General features: G+C 47.5%; 1 protein-coding gene across 2 annotated transcripts in view; it reads right to left on the bottom strand.

Moving 5' to 3' along the window:
* Window positions 1-7,037, bottom strand: part of DHX40 (DEAH-box helicase 40) — a 215,730-nt gene extending 208,693 nt beyond the window's left edge. The window contains exons 1-2 of one of the 2 annotated variants that reach the window (XM_069757182.1): window positions 6,960-7,037; window positions 3,964-4,164 (exon numbers count right to left, since the gene is read on the bottom strand). In XM_069757182.1, the coding sequence (XP_069613283.1) occupies window positions 3,964-4,144 (181 nt within the window). In that variant the 5' untranslated portion in view covers window positions 4,145-4,164; window positions 6,960-7,037. Of the gene's footprint in view, window positions 1-3,963; window positions 4,165-6,959 lie in introns of those variants that run through there. The other variant, XM_069757183.1, reaches the window with a different exon arrangement.
* Window positions 7,038-16,721: the final 9,684 nt, after the last annotated feature.

Raw genomic sequence — 16,721 nt, 5'->3', positions numbered from 1 at the left:
ATCTATGTTTAATGTACTGTATGTCTATATGTATGTAATGTATGACTGTATTGTATGTAGCATGTATGTGGCATGTATGTGGCATGTATGTATGGAGTATTTTTTTTTCATTCAACACATTAGCCGGATGATGGGACTATTACTGTCCCATAATTGGCTAATGTGTCAATCACTGTCATTGTAGCAGGCATCGTCCGATGGGACTTGTAGTCCCATCGGACGATGCTTGCATACACGCATAGAGCCCCCCCACGCCGCACAGAGATCCCCCACGCCGCACAGAGACCCCCCCACGCCGCACAGAGACCCCCCCATGCCGCACAGAGACCCCCCCACGCCGCAGAGACCCCTCCACGCCGCACAGAGACCTCCCCACGCCGCACAGAGATCCCCCACGCCGCACAGAGACCCCCCCCCAGCCGCAGAGACCCCCCCCAGCCGCACAGAGACCCCCCCACGCCGCACAGAGACCCCCCACTCCGCACAGAGACCCCCCCACGCCGCACAGAGACCCCCCCACGCCGCAGAGACCCCTCCACGCCGCACAGAGACCTCCCCACGCCGCACAGAGACCTCCCCACGCCGCACAGAGACCCCAACACGCCGCACAGAGAGGGAGAGCGACACAGGGGGAGAGTGCAGTTTACCGGAGATCACTGGGACTCTGTGCAAGTGGGGAGGCGGAGACAGAGCAGGAGAAGTACACGGCAGCGTGTGAGAGCAGAGGATGTCTGCCCAGAACCTGCAGTGCCTGGAGTACAGAGAAGTGAGGGCTTCTTCTCTCCTGTGATAGAGAGCAAGTGGAGCTCGGCAGATAGCACAGGGCTCTAATAAAATGGCAGCTAGTCACACCTACAGCAGTGAGTTGTTCAGCCCACAGAGGCGTGCCCAGCTCACTGCTAATGCTGCTGCAATGTTACAGATAGGGTCCGAGCCGGTCTATTATCTCCTATGTCCATGGGGTGCCGTAATCTGACACGGATAGTGACGTACTACTGCTGCAAAACCAAGATGTCAGCCCCCAGTGCATTCTTTCTACTCATATAAAGGTACCGTCACACTAGACGATATCGCTAGCGATCCGTGACGTTGCAGCGTCCTCGCTAGCGATATCGTCCAGTGTGACAGGCAGCAGCGATCAGGCCCCTGCTGTGCTGTCGCTGGTCGGGGAAGAAAGTCCAGAACTTTATTTCGTCGCTGGACTCCCCGCAGACATCGCTGAATCGGTGTGTGTGACACCGATTCAGCGATGTCTTCACTGGTAACCAGGGTAAACATCGGGTAACTAAGCGCAGGGCCGCGCTTAGTAACCCGATGTTTACCCTGGTTACCATCGTAAAAAAACAAACAGTACATACTTACATTCAGCTGTCTGTCCCTTGCCGTCTATTTCCTGCACTGACTGCTGGCCGCAAAGTGAAAGTGAAAGCACAGCACAGCGGTGAGTCACACAGCGGTGACTCACCGCTGTGGCTGTGCTCTGCTTTCACTTTGCGGCCAGCAGTCAGTGCAGCAAACAGACGGCAAGGGACAGACAGCTGAATGTAAGTATGTACTGTTTGTTTTTTTACGATGGTAACCAGGGTAAACATCGGGTTACTAAGCGCGGCCCTGCGCTTAGTTACCCGATGTTTACCCTGGTTACTGGGGACCTCGGGATCGTTGGTCGCTGGAGAGCGGTCTGTGTGACAGCTCTCCAGCGACCAAACAGCGACGCTGCAGCGATCCGGATCGTTGTCGGTATCGCTGCAGCGTCGCTAAGTGTGACGGTACCTTAACACACGAAATCTGTTTTACATGCATTCATATCTGGGTTATAACAGCATGTTATGCTACATTACATTGATTAATTAATGATCTACAAACGCGGTACCTTCCCTTTAACTGGTTCATGCAGCTTTACACGAACACCTGAGCCTTACACTATGGCCGGTCCGAATAACTAAAGCAATTGTTACCATCCACCTCTCGTGTCTCCCCTTTTCCCCATAGTTTGTAAGCTTGCGAGCAGGGCCCTCATTCCTCCTGGTATCTGTTTTGAACTGTATTTCTGTTATGCTGTAATGTCTATTGTCTGTGCAAGTCCCCTCTATAATTTGTAAAGCGCTGCGGAATATGTTGGCGCTATATAAATAAAAATTATTATTATTATATTATTATTATTCATAAGGTTGTGAGAAAAAAACGCAGTACGGATGCCATATAGATTACATACGGAGGATGACATGCGTAAAATACGCAGTCACACCCTGCCTAAGGATGACATACGGAACACTGTTTTGGGATAATTTCTGCGTATTACGCCTGTAAAAAACAGACCGTATTTTCATACGCCAAGTGTGACGCCGGCCTAACAAAAAGTATGGTTTGTGTTCCAGAACAATAACCGAAATCAAACCTGGAACCCATTGAAATGCACGGAGGGCCCGAACATCTGGCTTTTCCCTACTTGTCATCTTTATGACAGCACGAGAAACACAGACTCTGATAGGCAGTACCTTACATGTTACTGCCAGTCACAGAGCTACGATTCCCACGCTGTCACACAGATGACAGTGTGTGAGCCTGTAGCTGTGACCGGCAGTGAAAAGGTTACCGCCGTTCACAGGTGTCGGCTGATGAGAGCACCACTCATCATCGTATGCCAGGTCTCGCTGGTAGCAGCAAGAGCGGGTGTACGCTGATGAGAGTATTCACCAGCCGTCGCCTGTCAAATAAGCTAATAAATAAAGAAAAAATTGGACTGGGATTCCCTGTATTCGTGATTACCAGTGCAGAAAAAGCTGACAGCTGTGGGCTGCAGCCCTGAGCTGTCAGATTTATCTTGGCTGGTTAAATAATTATAAAAAATGGAGTGGGGGTCACCCCCATTTTTACAACCTGCCAAGCTACAGCAGACAGCTGGCATTCTCAGACTCAAAAGGGCCATGGATATTTCCTTCCCCAGCCTAAAAATAGCAGCCCATAACTGGCCCAGAAATGGCGCATACATTAGATGTGCCAATTCTGGCACGTTGGTCAGCTCTTCCCACTTGCCCTGGTGCGGTGGCAAGAGGGGTAATAATTTTAGGGTCGATGTCAGCTTTGTAATGTCATCTAACATCAAGTCCAGGGGGTTAGAAATGGAGAGGTAGCTATCAGACACCTCCATTATTAAACCAGTTGTCAAATTTAATAAAGACACACACACACAGAGAAAAGTCCTTTAATTGAAATAATTACTCCCCGACCCTCTTTTACCCATTTATGAAGACCAAAATAAAACGTCAAAGCTATACTCCCCTCTCTGCTAATAATCCATATGTCTCATGACGAGCTCCAAATCTGACTATATGTAACGGCCAGTCACTCGCAGCCGCGTTCTCACGCTCAGCTCATTGTGATCTGGTTGCAGGTTGAGTGGTAACGTTTGTCACAGCTCAGCAATGCAACCAGATGTAGAAGAGTTGGAGCTCATCATGGGACATATGGAATATCAGTGGAGAGGTGAGTATAACTTTGATTTTTTATTTTGCTCTTAATAATAATAAATGGGTAAAAGAGGGTTGGGGAGTGTTCATTTCAATTAAAGGACTTTTCTCTCTGTGTGTGACTATTAAATTTGACAACTGGGTTAGTAATGGGGGTGTTTGATAGACACCTCTCCATTACTAACCCCTAGGATTTAAGTAAGCTAACATTACAAAGCTGACATCAACCCAAAAATATTACCTCAATTGTCACCACACCAGGGCATGTGGGAAGAGCCAGACAAAGCGCCACAAAGCAAGTCTTTTTTTTCCAGCCTTTCAACAAGCTTTGTTCGGGCTGCTGAACCCAAAAGTAACACAGACTTCCGGGAGAAGTCTGTGCTCAGGGTCCATGCACAGTCACTAGGTGTCCGATACAGACCTGAACTTTACCGTTCGAGTTCACCCATCTCTAATTATGATGTGTGGTGCGTTAATTATAAAATAGAGTTACCTGCTTTGTAGAGATACTGGGGCAGCTGAGTAGTCTTCCCACTACCGGTGTCTCCTGTCACAATAAAAAACAAATGCTCCCTTGCAGCCTGAAGAAGCTTATCTTTGCATTCGTGAATAGGAAGAATGGGGTAATAGTGCCCATGACCGTCCGATTTATAAGCTCTGGATTTACACTCCATTGCACTTGCTTTGAAATGTTCTGTAACACAATGAATAACATTTCATCAGCTCAGCTGTTAAGAACGCCCACACAATAAGTAGGTGATCCGGTAAAGTACCAGCTGTGCACTTTTAGCAAAACCTAGCAGCATGTAGAGAACTATATCATAGAGTCCTTTCAATGATCCTGGCTAGAATTCAACAGGACCGCAGGGATACTGAGCAACACACAAACAGTACAAATCATACTCATCATATCAGCAATAATATTCTGGTAGGAGGGATTCATTTGTGATTAAAATACCTTATTTCTGCTCCTTGACACAGTATTATGATTCTCTTACCAACCAAATAATAACACACTGCTCAACACTGAAATTGTAAAACCAAGAAGTAAAAGTTGGGGAATCATGGACATCACAGGATCGATAGTAATGTTAATGATGGGAAGATGAAAACAAAATTTTGTAAGCATCTCAATTGATTCAGTATTTAGTTTGAGCAGCATGCACAGAAATAACTGAACTTCCAAGTCTTGATATGCTATCAATGAGATTATTAATGGTTGTTTGAGTAATGCTCTGCCATGCTGAATGCAATTGGGGACGTAAATCATCAAGATCCGCTGCTGGCAGCACCCTTTGAAATTGAAGACCAATGTTGTCACAGATGTATTTGATGGGAGACAAGTCCGGCCATGATTTCATGTTTAGGCACACAGGCTGCTCACAGCAGCACGAGCAACATGTGGCCTAGTGTTGTCAAGTTGAAAAATGGCTTCCTGGACACTTTGGAGAAATGGTAGAATCACTGGTTCCACAATTGATCCACTACATGTGAAATTGTACATCACATACCAAGCCGAAGGTGTGAAAGTATCTACGCCAGGGGTGTCAAACTGCATTCCTCGAGGGCTGCAAACAGGTAATGTTTTCAGGATTTGCTTGTATTGCACAGGTGATAATTTAATCACCTGCAGAGAATGATTCCAGCACCTTGTGCAATGCTAAGGAAATCCTGAAAACATGACCTGTTTGCAGCCCTCGAGGAATGCAGTTTGACACCCCTGATCTACGCAAACCATGAGAAGGAAGTTTTCACAACATTTGGCTACAGTCCAGATGTTCAGCTATAGGAGTTCCACTGACCTCACGCCACTGCTTTCAAAGACTATTATACTGCAGAGCAGAAAAGTAATGGAGAGTGGAATGGAGGTCTATCCTCTTCAACTAGTTTTGTGTTTGTCTTGGATGCACGTCCGTAATGCTATAAAGAAACCTTCAAGAGAAAACATCACACCAGTCCCACTCCCCGAATTATGGTGTGGGGTGACAGAACATACGGTAGCCAGACCCCTCAAGTCTTTATTTCAGGCACACTAACAGCTCATAGTTACATTGCCTTGGTTCTGGAACCAGTGGTACAGCCATTTCTCTACAGGGTCCCAGGAGCTGTTTTTTATCACGTCAAATGCTTGTGGTACTGTAAACAGCTTGCATGGCCTAAACGACTCTGGACTGGTCTCCCATCGAGCACCTCTGTGACATCATTGATCGGTAATTAAAAATGGAGCTGCCATCAGTGGATCTTGATGATTTGTGTGCTGAAGTGCATTCAGAATTTCAAGACATTCCTCAGACAACCATTAATAACCTTAAGCTGTGGTTTTCACTAGTGATGAGCGACTGTACTCGTTGCTCGGGTGACCTCCGAGTATTTGTTATTGCTCGGAGATATAGTTTTCATCGTCCCAGGTGCATGATTTACGGCTTCCAGATACACTGAATACATGTGAGGAACGCCTGTTTGTTGGGGAATTCCCACATGTATTCAGCGTATCTGGAAGCCGTAAATCATGCAACTGAGGCGATGAAAACTATATCTCCGAGCGGAGGTCACCCGAGCAACGAGTACACTCGCTCATCACTAGTTATCATGGTTACTAACTGGATTTTTTTTTCTGGACCACTTATCCTTAAAATCACAGACAACCCCTGTAAGGACATATTGGAAAACCACAATGAATTGTATAGATTATAGATGTCCACTGCAGGGAATAGTGAGGTAAACCATTACTAGCATTTAATATGAACTTCTTTCAATTTGATGTGGAAAGTCCACAAATAAAACACATTTACTGCAAGAGATATCGACATATCGCAAATTTCTGTTTATGATGCAAAAAAAATAAAAAATAACAGACTGAAGGCCTGAGAGCTACAGGAATCCCATAGTTTGCTGGAACTGTAAAACGCTCCGCTTTGCTGAAAAGAAAATATGTAGCTTCAAAAAACGCACCAAATACTCCTTGTAAGAACTTCGCCGTTAGGTCACATCCCATGTGCAACACTGCTTTCTTCTGTGCGTGTCCGCGCTAAAATATGCAGGAGCAATCCGCTTTGCTTATGGTGTTTTCTTCCTGCAAAAACGCTGAGATTCTGCATTAAAAAACGGCAAGTTTGTTTTTTACATTGTTTTTCCCCACAGAAGTCTATGGGGGGGGGGGGGGAAAGCCACAGTTCAACAGCCTATTGCAGCAGATTACCTGCCTACACAACAAAGCCCTGCCTATACAGTACACAGTGAGAATGTCACGAGTGTTTATCCCACTCACCAGTCATTGCATAGAAATCTCCCAAGTGTTCATCTTAGCACAGCTCCTATAACAGCTAGCCATGACTGGAAGAAGCCATGTTGGCTGCCATCAGAATATGATACTAGCACTCGGTCCCTCTGAACAAGCTAATAATAACAGCACGACGCCTTCTACATTCACCCACCACTAATGGATGCACTAATGATGAACCCTAACCTCATCCCATCAGTTATACCCACCTTCCAGGCTGCGGAGCGACTGAAGCTTTTTGTCCCCCACGGGGATCCGTACACTGCAAACACTTCCTGGAGAATGGAAGCGTGCTCCGTGCTGGGGATGAAAACAAGCCGATAGCGCCACCTAGTGGCATTTAAAAGGTTCTGCGTGAGCAAATGTCTCCAAGGCTTCCACGGGGCGCAGTGTTTTTTTCCCCACATACACACATGGTGTCGCTTTAGTGTAACCTTGACAATCTTATTATTTTTTTATAGGCTACTTCACGCTCAATTTTGCATGTCATATTAAACCAGAGGGAAAAACACTTTTCATGGCGATTGGCGACTTTTATATGCAGTTTAGGTGACTTTGGCCCCTACACGTCAATGCAGTTTCTCCAATTCTTAGGCGTTTTGCTGCTTTTTTAGTGGCTTTTGTATGACCCGCTGGCGTTTATGTGCTCCCGGACCCGGTGGGCAGAAAGAGGGGGCCCGCATCGGGCCCCGTCTCGTCTGCTCACCGTGCCCCTTACGGCGCTGCGACGGTTTCCTATTGACGTGTGGGCGCGCACCCGCACGTCAATAGTTAACAACAACAGCCGCCAGCCAATTGGAGGCTGGCGGCTGAAGTCGGCTGCAGGTGCAGCGTACACGTCGCCAGCGTCTGACGTCATTGTCAGTCGCCGGCGAGTGTGCGCTGCTGGAGGGAGCTCGCCGCTGGAGCGCCAGGTCAGGTGAGGAGACTCGTTTTTTGTTTTTTTTTATAAGCTAACGGACACACTGGGGGCAATGCTGGAGACACTGGGGGAAGATTGCTGGACACACTGGGGGCAATGCTGGAGGACACACTGGGGTATATGATTGCTGGACACACTGGGGGCAATGCTGGAGACACTGGGGTAGATTGCTGGACACACTGGGGCAATGCTGGAGGACACACTGGGGCAGATTGCTGGACACAGTGGGGCAGATTGCTGGACACACTGGGGCAGATGATTGCTGGAGACATTGGGGCAATGCTGGAGACACTGGGGCAATGCTGGACACACTGGGGCAGATTGCTGGACACATTGACGGCAATGCTGGGCATACTGGGGCAGATTGCTGGACACATTGGGGGTAATATGCTGGACACACTGAGGTAGATTGCTGGACACACTGGGGGTAATATGCTGGACACACTGGGGCAGATTGCTGGACACACTGATGTAGATTGCTGGACACACTGGGGGCAATGCTGGAGACACTGGGGCAATGCTGGAGACACTGGGGCAATGCTGGACACACTGGGGCAGATTGCTGGACACTGTGGGCAATGCTGGACAATTGGACATACTGGGGCAGATTGCTGGACACACTGGTGGTTATATGCTGGACACACTGGAGCAGATTGCTGGACACACTGGCTGGGGGCAATGCTGGACACACTGGGGCAATATGCTTGACATACTGGGGAAGATTGCTGGACACACTGGGGCAATATGCTGGAGTCAGACACACTGGGGGCAATGCTGGACACACTGGGGCAGATTGCTGGACACACTGGGGGCAGGACTGGAGGCATGGGCAGAATGTAGATGCGGGGCATGATTGGAGACATGGGGCAGGATTGGATCATGGGGCAGGATGGAGACAGATGGGGCAGGATGGGGAGATCATATGGGGTAGAAATGTAGAATGGATACTCATGAGTGCAGGATGCGAGAACATATGGCTGGAGCCAGGAATGAGATAAACGGGACCAGGGTGGGGAAAATTTTTACCATAGGGGCTAATTAAGGGATATTATTACTGCAGTGATGTATTTATTTTATTTTTTGAGGACACTTTTAAATGGGGGGGCGGTCCTGTTACTGTGTAGAGTGACACTATATCGCCTTTTTTTCTTCGTGTGGTGTAATGTAGAAGTTGTGAAAAATTAAGTAATGTGTTCTGCAAGCGGAGCTCGAGATAACTGTTATTTCCTGCAGAAACGAGTCCTGGCTGGAAGAAATGATGGCGGTCTGTGCTGGATGAAAGATGAAGGACTTCACCTAGAGACGTCACTGGTGAGTCAGTGTTATCTATACACTGACACTATACACTGTATACTATATACAGAGGTCCTGTGTACAATGTCCCCAGTGATCACTGTATTACCTATACATTATATACAGAGCTCCTGTGTATAATACCACCAGTGATCTCTGTATTACCTCTACACAGACACTGCATACTAAGTACAGAGCTCCTGTGAATACTGGCACTTATGGTGATAGTATTGTGTTTTGTTTTGTTTTTATTACTGATCGGTATTGTAGTATTCAGTCACTATGTGGTGGTAATATGTGGTCTGGAAATGGTGTTGTGGTATTTGTCCCTTGTATGTGCTATTTGGTCACCAAGTGGTGGTAATATGTGGTCTTGACATGGTGCGGTGGTATTTGTTCCTTGTATGTGATATTATTGGTCAAAATATACCTAAATTGTATTGCTGATTTTAACAAATATTTAATAGGTTACAGTAGAGTAGGGCCCGGCCATTTTTCTGGAATAATCTGGTTCGGGTATATCATGACCCCCGCCACATGACCCCCGTCACATGACCCCCGTGACATGACCGGGGGGGCCCACAGTGTCTGAACAGCCCGGGGCCCTGGCTACCCTTAATCCACCCCTGCCGGCTGGTGAAGATTTCAAAACAGAAGTTTGTTCACCTCAATTTTTCTCTGACCCGGTGGAGGTGTTGTTCTTCACACTCATCACCAATGACTTTTCTTGTGTTCCATACCTAAGAACATCTCTGCTACCTGTCGGGCAAAAGTTGAACCCTATGAGAAGGTTTCCAGTTTCCATGTGTCCGGCTGGTGAAGATGTTAAGAGCAGCATTCAAATCCCTGTAACCTATGTACCCGGCAACTCCTGTGTCTTATTGAGACTGTGTGCACCTTGCTAAGGTGTCCCTGGCCAATCGCCATGAGGCTTCCTGTATTTAAGACATCCCCACCCATTGGTGGGGGCCTGTGCAACTTACTCCCTCAGTCAGTTTTTAGCTGCTGAGGTGCCAGGCCCTGTCTCTTTTACTCTCGTGTCCGCCACCCAGGGGGGCGTTGTACCCTGGTCTGTGTCCTTTGTAGCCACCCAGTGGGGCTTAGTACCCTGGCCTATGTTCTTGTGTAGCCACCCAGCGGGGCTTCCTACCCTGGCCTATGTCTGCCACCCAGAGGGGCGTCGTACCCTCTGGCTTGTGTCCATGTCTCTGTGCCTTGTCCAGTTCCTGGCTTTGTCTTAGCCTAGTCCTGTTCCTGTGTCCGTATATATCACTGCCTTGGTTTCCTTTCCCTGCTGTGCGCACTCTGTGTCTTGCTTTGCTCTGCTTTCAGCTCCGCTCTATGCGACCTTGCTTTGCTCCTTGCTCTGCATTTTGTGACCTTGCTCTGTACTCTGTGGCTTTGCTCTCAGCTCTGCTCTGTACTCTCACTTTGCTCTGCTCTCAGCTCTGCACTCTGTGGCCCTGCTCTGCGGCTCCGCTCAGCTCTCGCTCTGCGGCTCCGCTCAGCTCTCGCTCTGCGGCTCCGCTTCTTGTGGTTCTACCTTGCTCCGCTCCTTGCGGTTCTACCTGGCTCCGCTCCTTGCGGTTCTACTTCTCCTGCACTTTGCTCCACCTCCTGCATTTTTGCACTTGGCTCCGCCTCCAGCACCTGGCTCCGCCTCCTGCATTTCTGCACTTTGCTCCAGCTCTTGGCTCCGCCTCCTGAGTTTCTGCACCTGGCTCCGCCTCCAGCTCTTGGCTCTGCCTCCTGCTCTTGGCTCCGCCTCCTGTGTTTCTGTGCTTGACTCCACTTCCTGCATTTCTGTGCTAGGCTCCGCTTCCTGCTCTTGGTTCCGCCTCCTGCATTTCTGTTCTTGGCTCTATCTCCTGTGCTTTTGCTCTGCATCTGCTCTTGCGGTCTTTCTTTACCTATTCTTAAGTCCTCCTGTTTGAACAGGTTCTTACCTGTTTTACATACCTGTCTGCAGACCAATCCCTACCGGTTCTTCCAGTGTACCAGCCTGTCCTGCCAGAGTGCCAGCCGTACCTGCCTGCCTACCAGAGAGCCAGCTGTGCCCGCCTGCCTGCCAGTGTCTCTGTTGTACCCGTCTGCCTACCTGTGTCCCAGCCGTGCCCGCTTGCCTGTCTATGTTCCGTTCCCCGGTGTCATCAGCAGCTACAGCCAGACACCACCCTGGAGTGGCACCTGGTAGCTTCCTGACGCACAAGCCTGACCTCACCATCAGAGGCTCGAGCGAATACCAAGGAAGCTACTTAGTTACACCCCTTCCAGGGTAGTCTGGTCTGTGGCACAGTGGGGCCACATCCCCGCACGCCCGCGCCAACCAGTCTGGGTGCGAGTGTGACAGTATCACTGACTCAGACCATACAAAGTTAACCTCGACCAAACCAGGATGGGAGAAAACCCCCCATCCTAAATCATGACAACGCCTCTGCAAGGGACAGCTCTCAAAGCTGTGGACCGAGAATTGATCCGAGACAAGCGACCTCAAGGCAAGTTAGAGCATTGATGGGAACAAACTCCGTACCGAGAGAAACGCCGAATTGGAACTGATGGACCCGTCTATGAAGTCCAGCCTGAGGGAAAAGAAGGGGGCCCTACACGAGTAAGTCCACCAAAGCATGCTATGTCCGTGCCTGCCACAAGATCCCGAAAGAGAAGGAGAAGCACCAAGTGTTCCCAAAGTGTCCATTCCAGCAACCCTCGATTGTGAGGAAGAAGAAGAATCTCCATTACCCTCTGACCTGGATGGTCTGTTACCCACTGACACAGGGGAAGTGTGAGAACCTGAAACTCCTGATATGGCTGCTCCATCGATCCCGAATACGTCCCCGTCCTCAACTGCCCAACCTGACTCTACTACCCAGCCTGACTTATGTCGCACCGAATGAACGACAGCTGGAATACCTCCCAACCGTTATGAACAAGTCCAGTTTATTTGGCAGTGGATCATTCGAGAGATGGAGGAATGTCAACAACTGCTACAAGAACTTTCGCCTGTGGAATGGCGAGCTAAAGAAGAGGGGGAGTGTAAGGAGGAAGACCGGGCTGCGGGTACCTGTACCGAGCCAGGTCCGGAACTGTTGAGGCTGCCTCCCTTGTTGCCTGGGGGAAGAAATGAGGAGCCGGACTGACCTCATGACCTGGGTAGGAGGGGCAGCTTAAAAAGAAAAGCGCGCGCAGCCGCAGGCAGATCGGCGTGAATCTGCAGCAGCGCGCAGCTGGGTGAGCAGCATGCTCTGTCCTCTGAGCACTGGCACCACGACGGGCTGCGTTGTTTGGGCCCTACCTCCTCCAGTGGGACCGCTGTAGAGAGAAGTACCATTCGCTCAGTAGCTGCAGAGAGAAGTACCGTGCGATCAGTAGCTGCCAGAGACAGAAGTGCCATGCGCTCAGTAACTGTGAGTACCGCGCCCGTGCAGAGGAGGGAAGGCCGAGTACCAGACAGACTTTTGCGGCCTAGCCTGCCACTTGCTTCCCTCCCGTCTACATTTTACTCTGAGAGTGCCGTGTTTCGGCCGCACGTGCTTATGGACTAGGGGTCAGCGGAAGGTACCAGAGACCGACCGCTGCCTCCAGAAGACAGACCATCATTTAAAGGTCCCCATCTGAAGACATCGCCTGGCCGCTGACGGTTCTACAACCTTCCCTCCTGCGGGATCATCTGCTGCAGAGGACCATACAGGACACGATAAGCTTTTTCGCTGGACTGCCATTGTTTTACAGTTGTTATCCCTATTATCCCTCCTTTAACCATTAACCTCCCTGTGAGGTGTGAATACCTTGTTTATCAAATTGTTACATCATGTTAACCCTTGCCCTGCCAATTGTCTGTCACTGCATCCCGCAACCTGCTAACATCACCTCTCCTGCAGAGATGTCAATCTGACCAGCTTAATTGTCCCCAGTGACCCCCCCCCCTCCCCCTGCGCAATAAGACTGCTGGTGGGGGGAGGGATTCAGTGAGGTTACCATAGCAGCCACTTGCTGGGGCAATATGCACACCGTCACAGCCCTCGGCACCTCAGAGTGAGAGCTTGGTGAGGCTGTGATGTGATTGGTGCTGGGTGATGGCAGCAGCTGTCTGGACCTCCTCTCCTTCCTCTTCGGTGGCTAATGTTATAATCGACAAGACTCCTTCATGGAGCTCAGAAGACTGGTATGAGAAGCAGTCTTTATTATTAAATACTATTTTATGTGAAACTGATATGTACAGTTAAGTCCATATATATTTGGACAGGGACAACATTTTTCTAATTTTGGTTATAGACATTACCACAATGAATTTTAAACAAAACAATTCAGATGCAGTTGAAGTTCAGACTTTCAGCTTTCATTTGAGGGTGTCCACAATAAAATTGGATGACGGGTTTAGGAGTTTCAGCTCCTTAACATGTGCCACCCTGTTTTTAAAGGGACCAAAAGTAATTGGACAGATTTAATCATTTTAAATAAAATGTTCATTTCTAGCACTTGGTTGAAAACCGTTTGTTGACAATAACTACCTGAAGTCTTGAACTCATGGACATCACCAGACGCTGTGTTTCCTCCTTTTTGATGCTCTGCCAGGCCTTCACTGCGGTGGTTTTCAGTTGCTGCTTGTTTGTGGGCCCTTCTGTCTGAAGTTTAGTCTTTAACAAGTGAAATGCATGCTCAATTGGGTTGAGATCAGGTGACTGACTTGGCCATTCAAGAATATTCCACTTCTTTGCTTTAATAAACTCCTGGGTTGCTTTGGCTTTATGTTTTGGGTCATTGTCTATCTGTAGTATGAAACGACGACCAATCAGTTTGGCTGCATTTGGCTGGATCTGAGCACACAGTATGGCTCTGAATACCTCAGAATTCATTCGGCTGCTTCTGTCCTGTGTCACATCATCAATAAACACAAGTGACCCAGTGCCACTGGCAGCCATGCATGCCCAAGCCATCACACTGCCTCCGCCGCGTTTTACAGATGATGTGGTATGCTTTGGATCATGAGCTGTACCACGCCTTCACCATACTTTTCTCTTTCCACCATTCTGGTAGAGGTTGATCTTGGTTTCATCTGTCCAAATAATGTTCTTCCAGAACTGTGCTGGCTTTTTTAGATGTTTTTTTAGCAAAGTCTATTCTAGCCTTTTTATTCTTGATGCTTATGAGTGGCTTGCACCATGCAGTGAACCCTCTGTATTTACTTTCATGCAGTCTTCTCTTTATGGTAGATTTGGATATCGATACGCCTACCTCCTGGAGAGTGTTGTTCACTTGGTTGGCTGTTGTGAAGGGGTTTCTCTTCACCATGGAGATTATTCTGCGATCATCCACCACTGTTGTCTCCCGTAAGCGCCCAGGTCTTTTTGCATTGATGAGTTCACCAGTGCTTTCTTTCTTTCTCAGGATGTACCAAGCTGTAGATTGTGCCACTCCTAATATTGTAGCAATTTCTCGGATGGTTTTTTTTCTGTTTTTGCAGCTTAAGGATGGCTTGTTTCACCTGCATGGAGAGCTCCTTTGACCACATGTTTACTTTACAGCAAAACCTTCCAAATGCAAGCAACACACCTCAAATCAACTCCAGGCCTTTTATCTGCTTAATTGAGAATGACATAATGAAGGGATTGTCCAAACCTGTCCATGAAATAGCCTTGGAGTCAATTGTCCAATTACTTTTGGTCCCTTTAAAAAAAGGGTGGCACATGTTAAGGAGCTGAAACTCCTAAACCCTTCATCCAATTTTAATGTGGATACCCTCAAATGAAAGCTAAAAAGTCTGAACTTCAACTGCATCTGAATTGTTTTGTTTAAAATTCATTGTGGTAATGTCTATAACCAAAAGTAGAAAAATGTTGTCTCTGTCCAAATATATATGGACTTAACTGTATAATATAAAAATGGATCCATATGCATCAATTTTAGGAGAGTGGGGACTTGGATATGTATGCTATATGTGAGGGGGACTAGGCTATATGTTAAGGGGGGACTAGGCTACATGTAAAGTGGGGACTAGGCTATATGTGTGGGAGGGGGTAATAGTATACTGTATATAGGCTATTTGTGGGGGAGGTGGCTAGGCTATATAGGTGATACACTCCCTGACAGAAGTTATGTCGCTTATCCATGTTATGTAAATAAAAACTTATAACCTGACGTTAAATTCATCCATTGGTTGTATAAATTATTCTTTTGAAAGCTGAAACCCTCCGAAATATGGTTTAGGTGAAGAAAATAAATTGGCATCACTGCAGAAATATTGATCAGTTTATGGACACAGAATGGTCAGATTTTCAAGACAAAAGTTTTGTCGCCCACAGAATGTAATGTGATATTCAAACAAATAAGTAACTTAAAATACAAATATATGTTGCATAACATTGGTGAATGAAGTTGTTGTGCTATTAGAGTCATATTTAATATTTTGTGTGACTTCCATGAGCTTGAAGGACTGCATCAATGCAGTTCAACAATGATTCATACAATTTATTAACCCTGCTGTTGTCTTCGGTCTGGGGAGAACGATTTTGAACTTTGGTATTTTTTGGGGTGTTCAAGATGCGGTTCTGAAACTTGTGGCTGATTGACTTAAATGAGGATGGGTCGGTCGGCCACGGGTTTCAGAGCCGCATCTTGAATATTTAAAAGAATATTGAAGTTCAAGGTCGGTCGTTTTTGACCGAAGACAACAGCAGGTAATAAAATCATCAGGAATAGGAAAGAATGCAGTCTTACATGCCTCCCAGAGTTCATCTAGATTCTTTGGTTTTGTCTTCCAAGCTTCCTCTTTCATCCTACCCCAAACATGCTTAATGATGTTCATGTCTGGTGACTGGGCTGACCAGTACTTGAGCACCTTGATCTTTTTTGCCTGGAGGAAATTTGTTGTAGAGATGGATGTATGAGATGGAGCACCATCCTGCTGCAGAATGTGACCCCTTTATGATTTGGAATACAAGAGGTAGCTAATACTTCTTGATATTTTAGGCTATTGATATTGACTTCCACCTTGCAAATGTTTCGCACACCCCAATATTGAATGTAACCCCAGACCATGATCTTTCACCACCAAATTTGCTGCAGCTGTGGTGTAATTCTACTGACGATTCATCAGAGAAATCCACCTTCTGCCACTTTTCCAGCGTCCATCTGTTTAGCAGGCTGTGGGACTTTGCAAATACCACACGGTTTTTTATTTGCCTTTTGTTTAGTGCTGGCTTCAGGGCACTGATTCGACCAAGGAGGCCATTTCGAGACAGGATCCTGCAAACTGTTCTAGTTGATACAGGGACTAGAGGTGACCCGGCCTGTTGGAGCTCTGCTTGTTATGATCCGTTGACCTTGGAGCTGCATGAGAACTTTCACTGGAGAAGGTGGCCACTGTACTGACCGCAATCCTGAACTTAACACCGCAACTAGAAGTAGCCGTGGAGTGTACCTAACACACCTAGACACCTCGTCACAGCCTGAGAACTAATTACCCCTAAAGATGGAAATAGGAAAACTATCTTGCCTCAGAGAAAATCCCCAAAGGATAGACAGCCCCCCACAAATATTGGCGGTGAGTCGGAGAGGAAAAAACACACACAGGCAGAAAACAGGATTTAGCACAGGAGGCCACACTAGCTAGATAGGACAGGATAGGACAGAGTTCTGTGCGGTCAGTATAAAACCCTTCAAAAACATCCACAGCAGAAATTACAAAAACTTCCCACATCTAACTAATAGATGTAGGAGAGTAAATCTGCAACTCCAGTGAATCCTACAATCAGAGCAG

This window comes from Ranitomeya imitator, chromosome 3 (genome assembly GCF_032444005.1).
Source record: "Ranitomeya imitator isolate aRanImi1 chromosome 3, aRanImi1.pri, whole genome shotgun sequence".
NCBI classification, from domain to species: Eukaryota; Metazoa; Chordata; class Amphibia; order Anura; family Dendrobatidae; genus Ranitomeya; species Ranitomeya imitator.
Note: the sequence above shows the minus strand (reverse complement) of the source record. Positions and strands in the feature narration are given on the sequence as shown.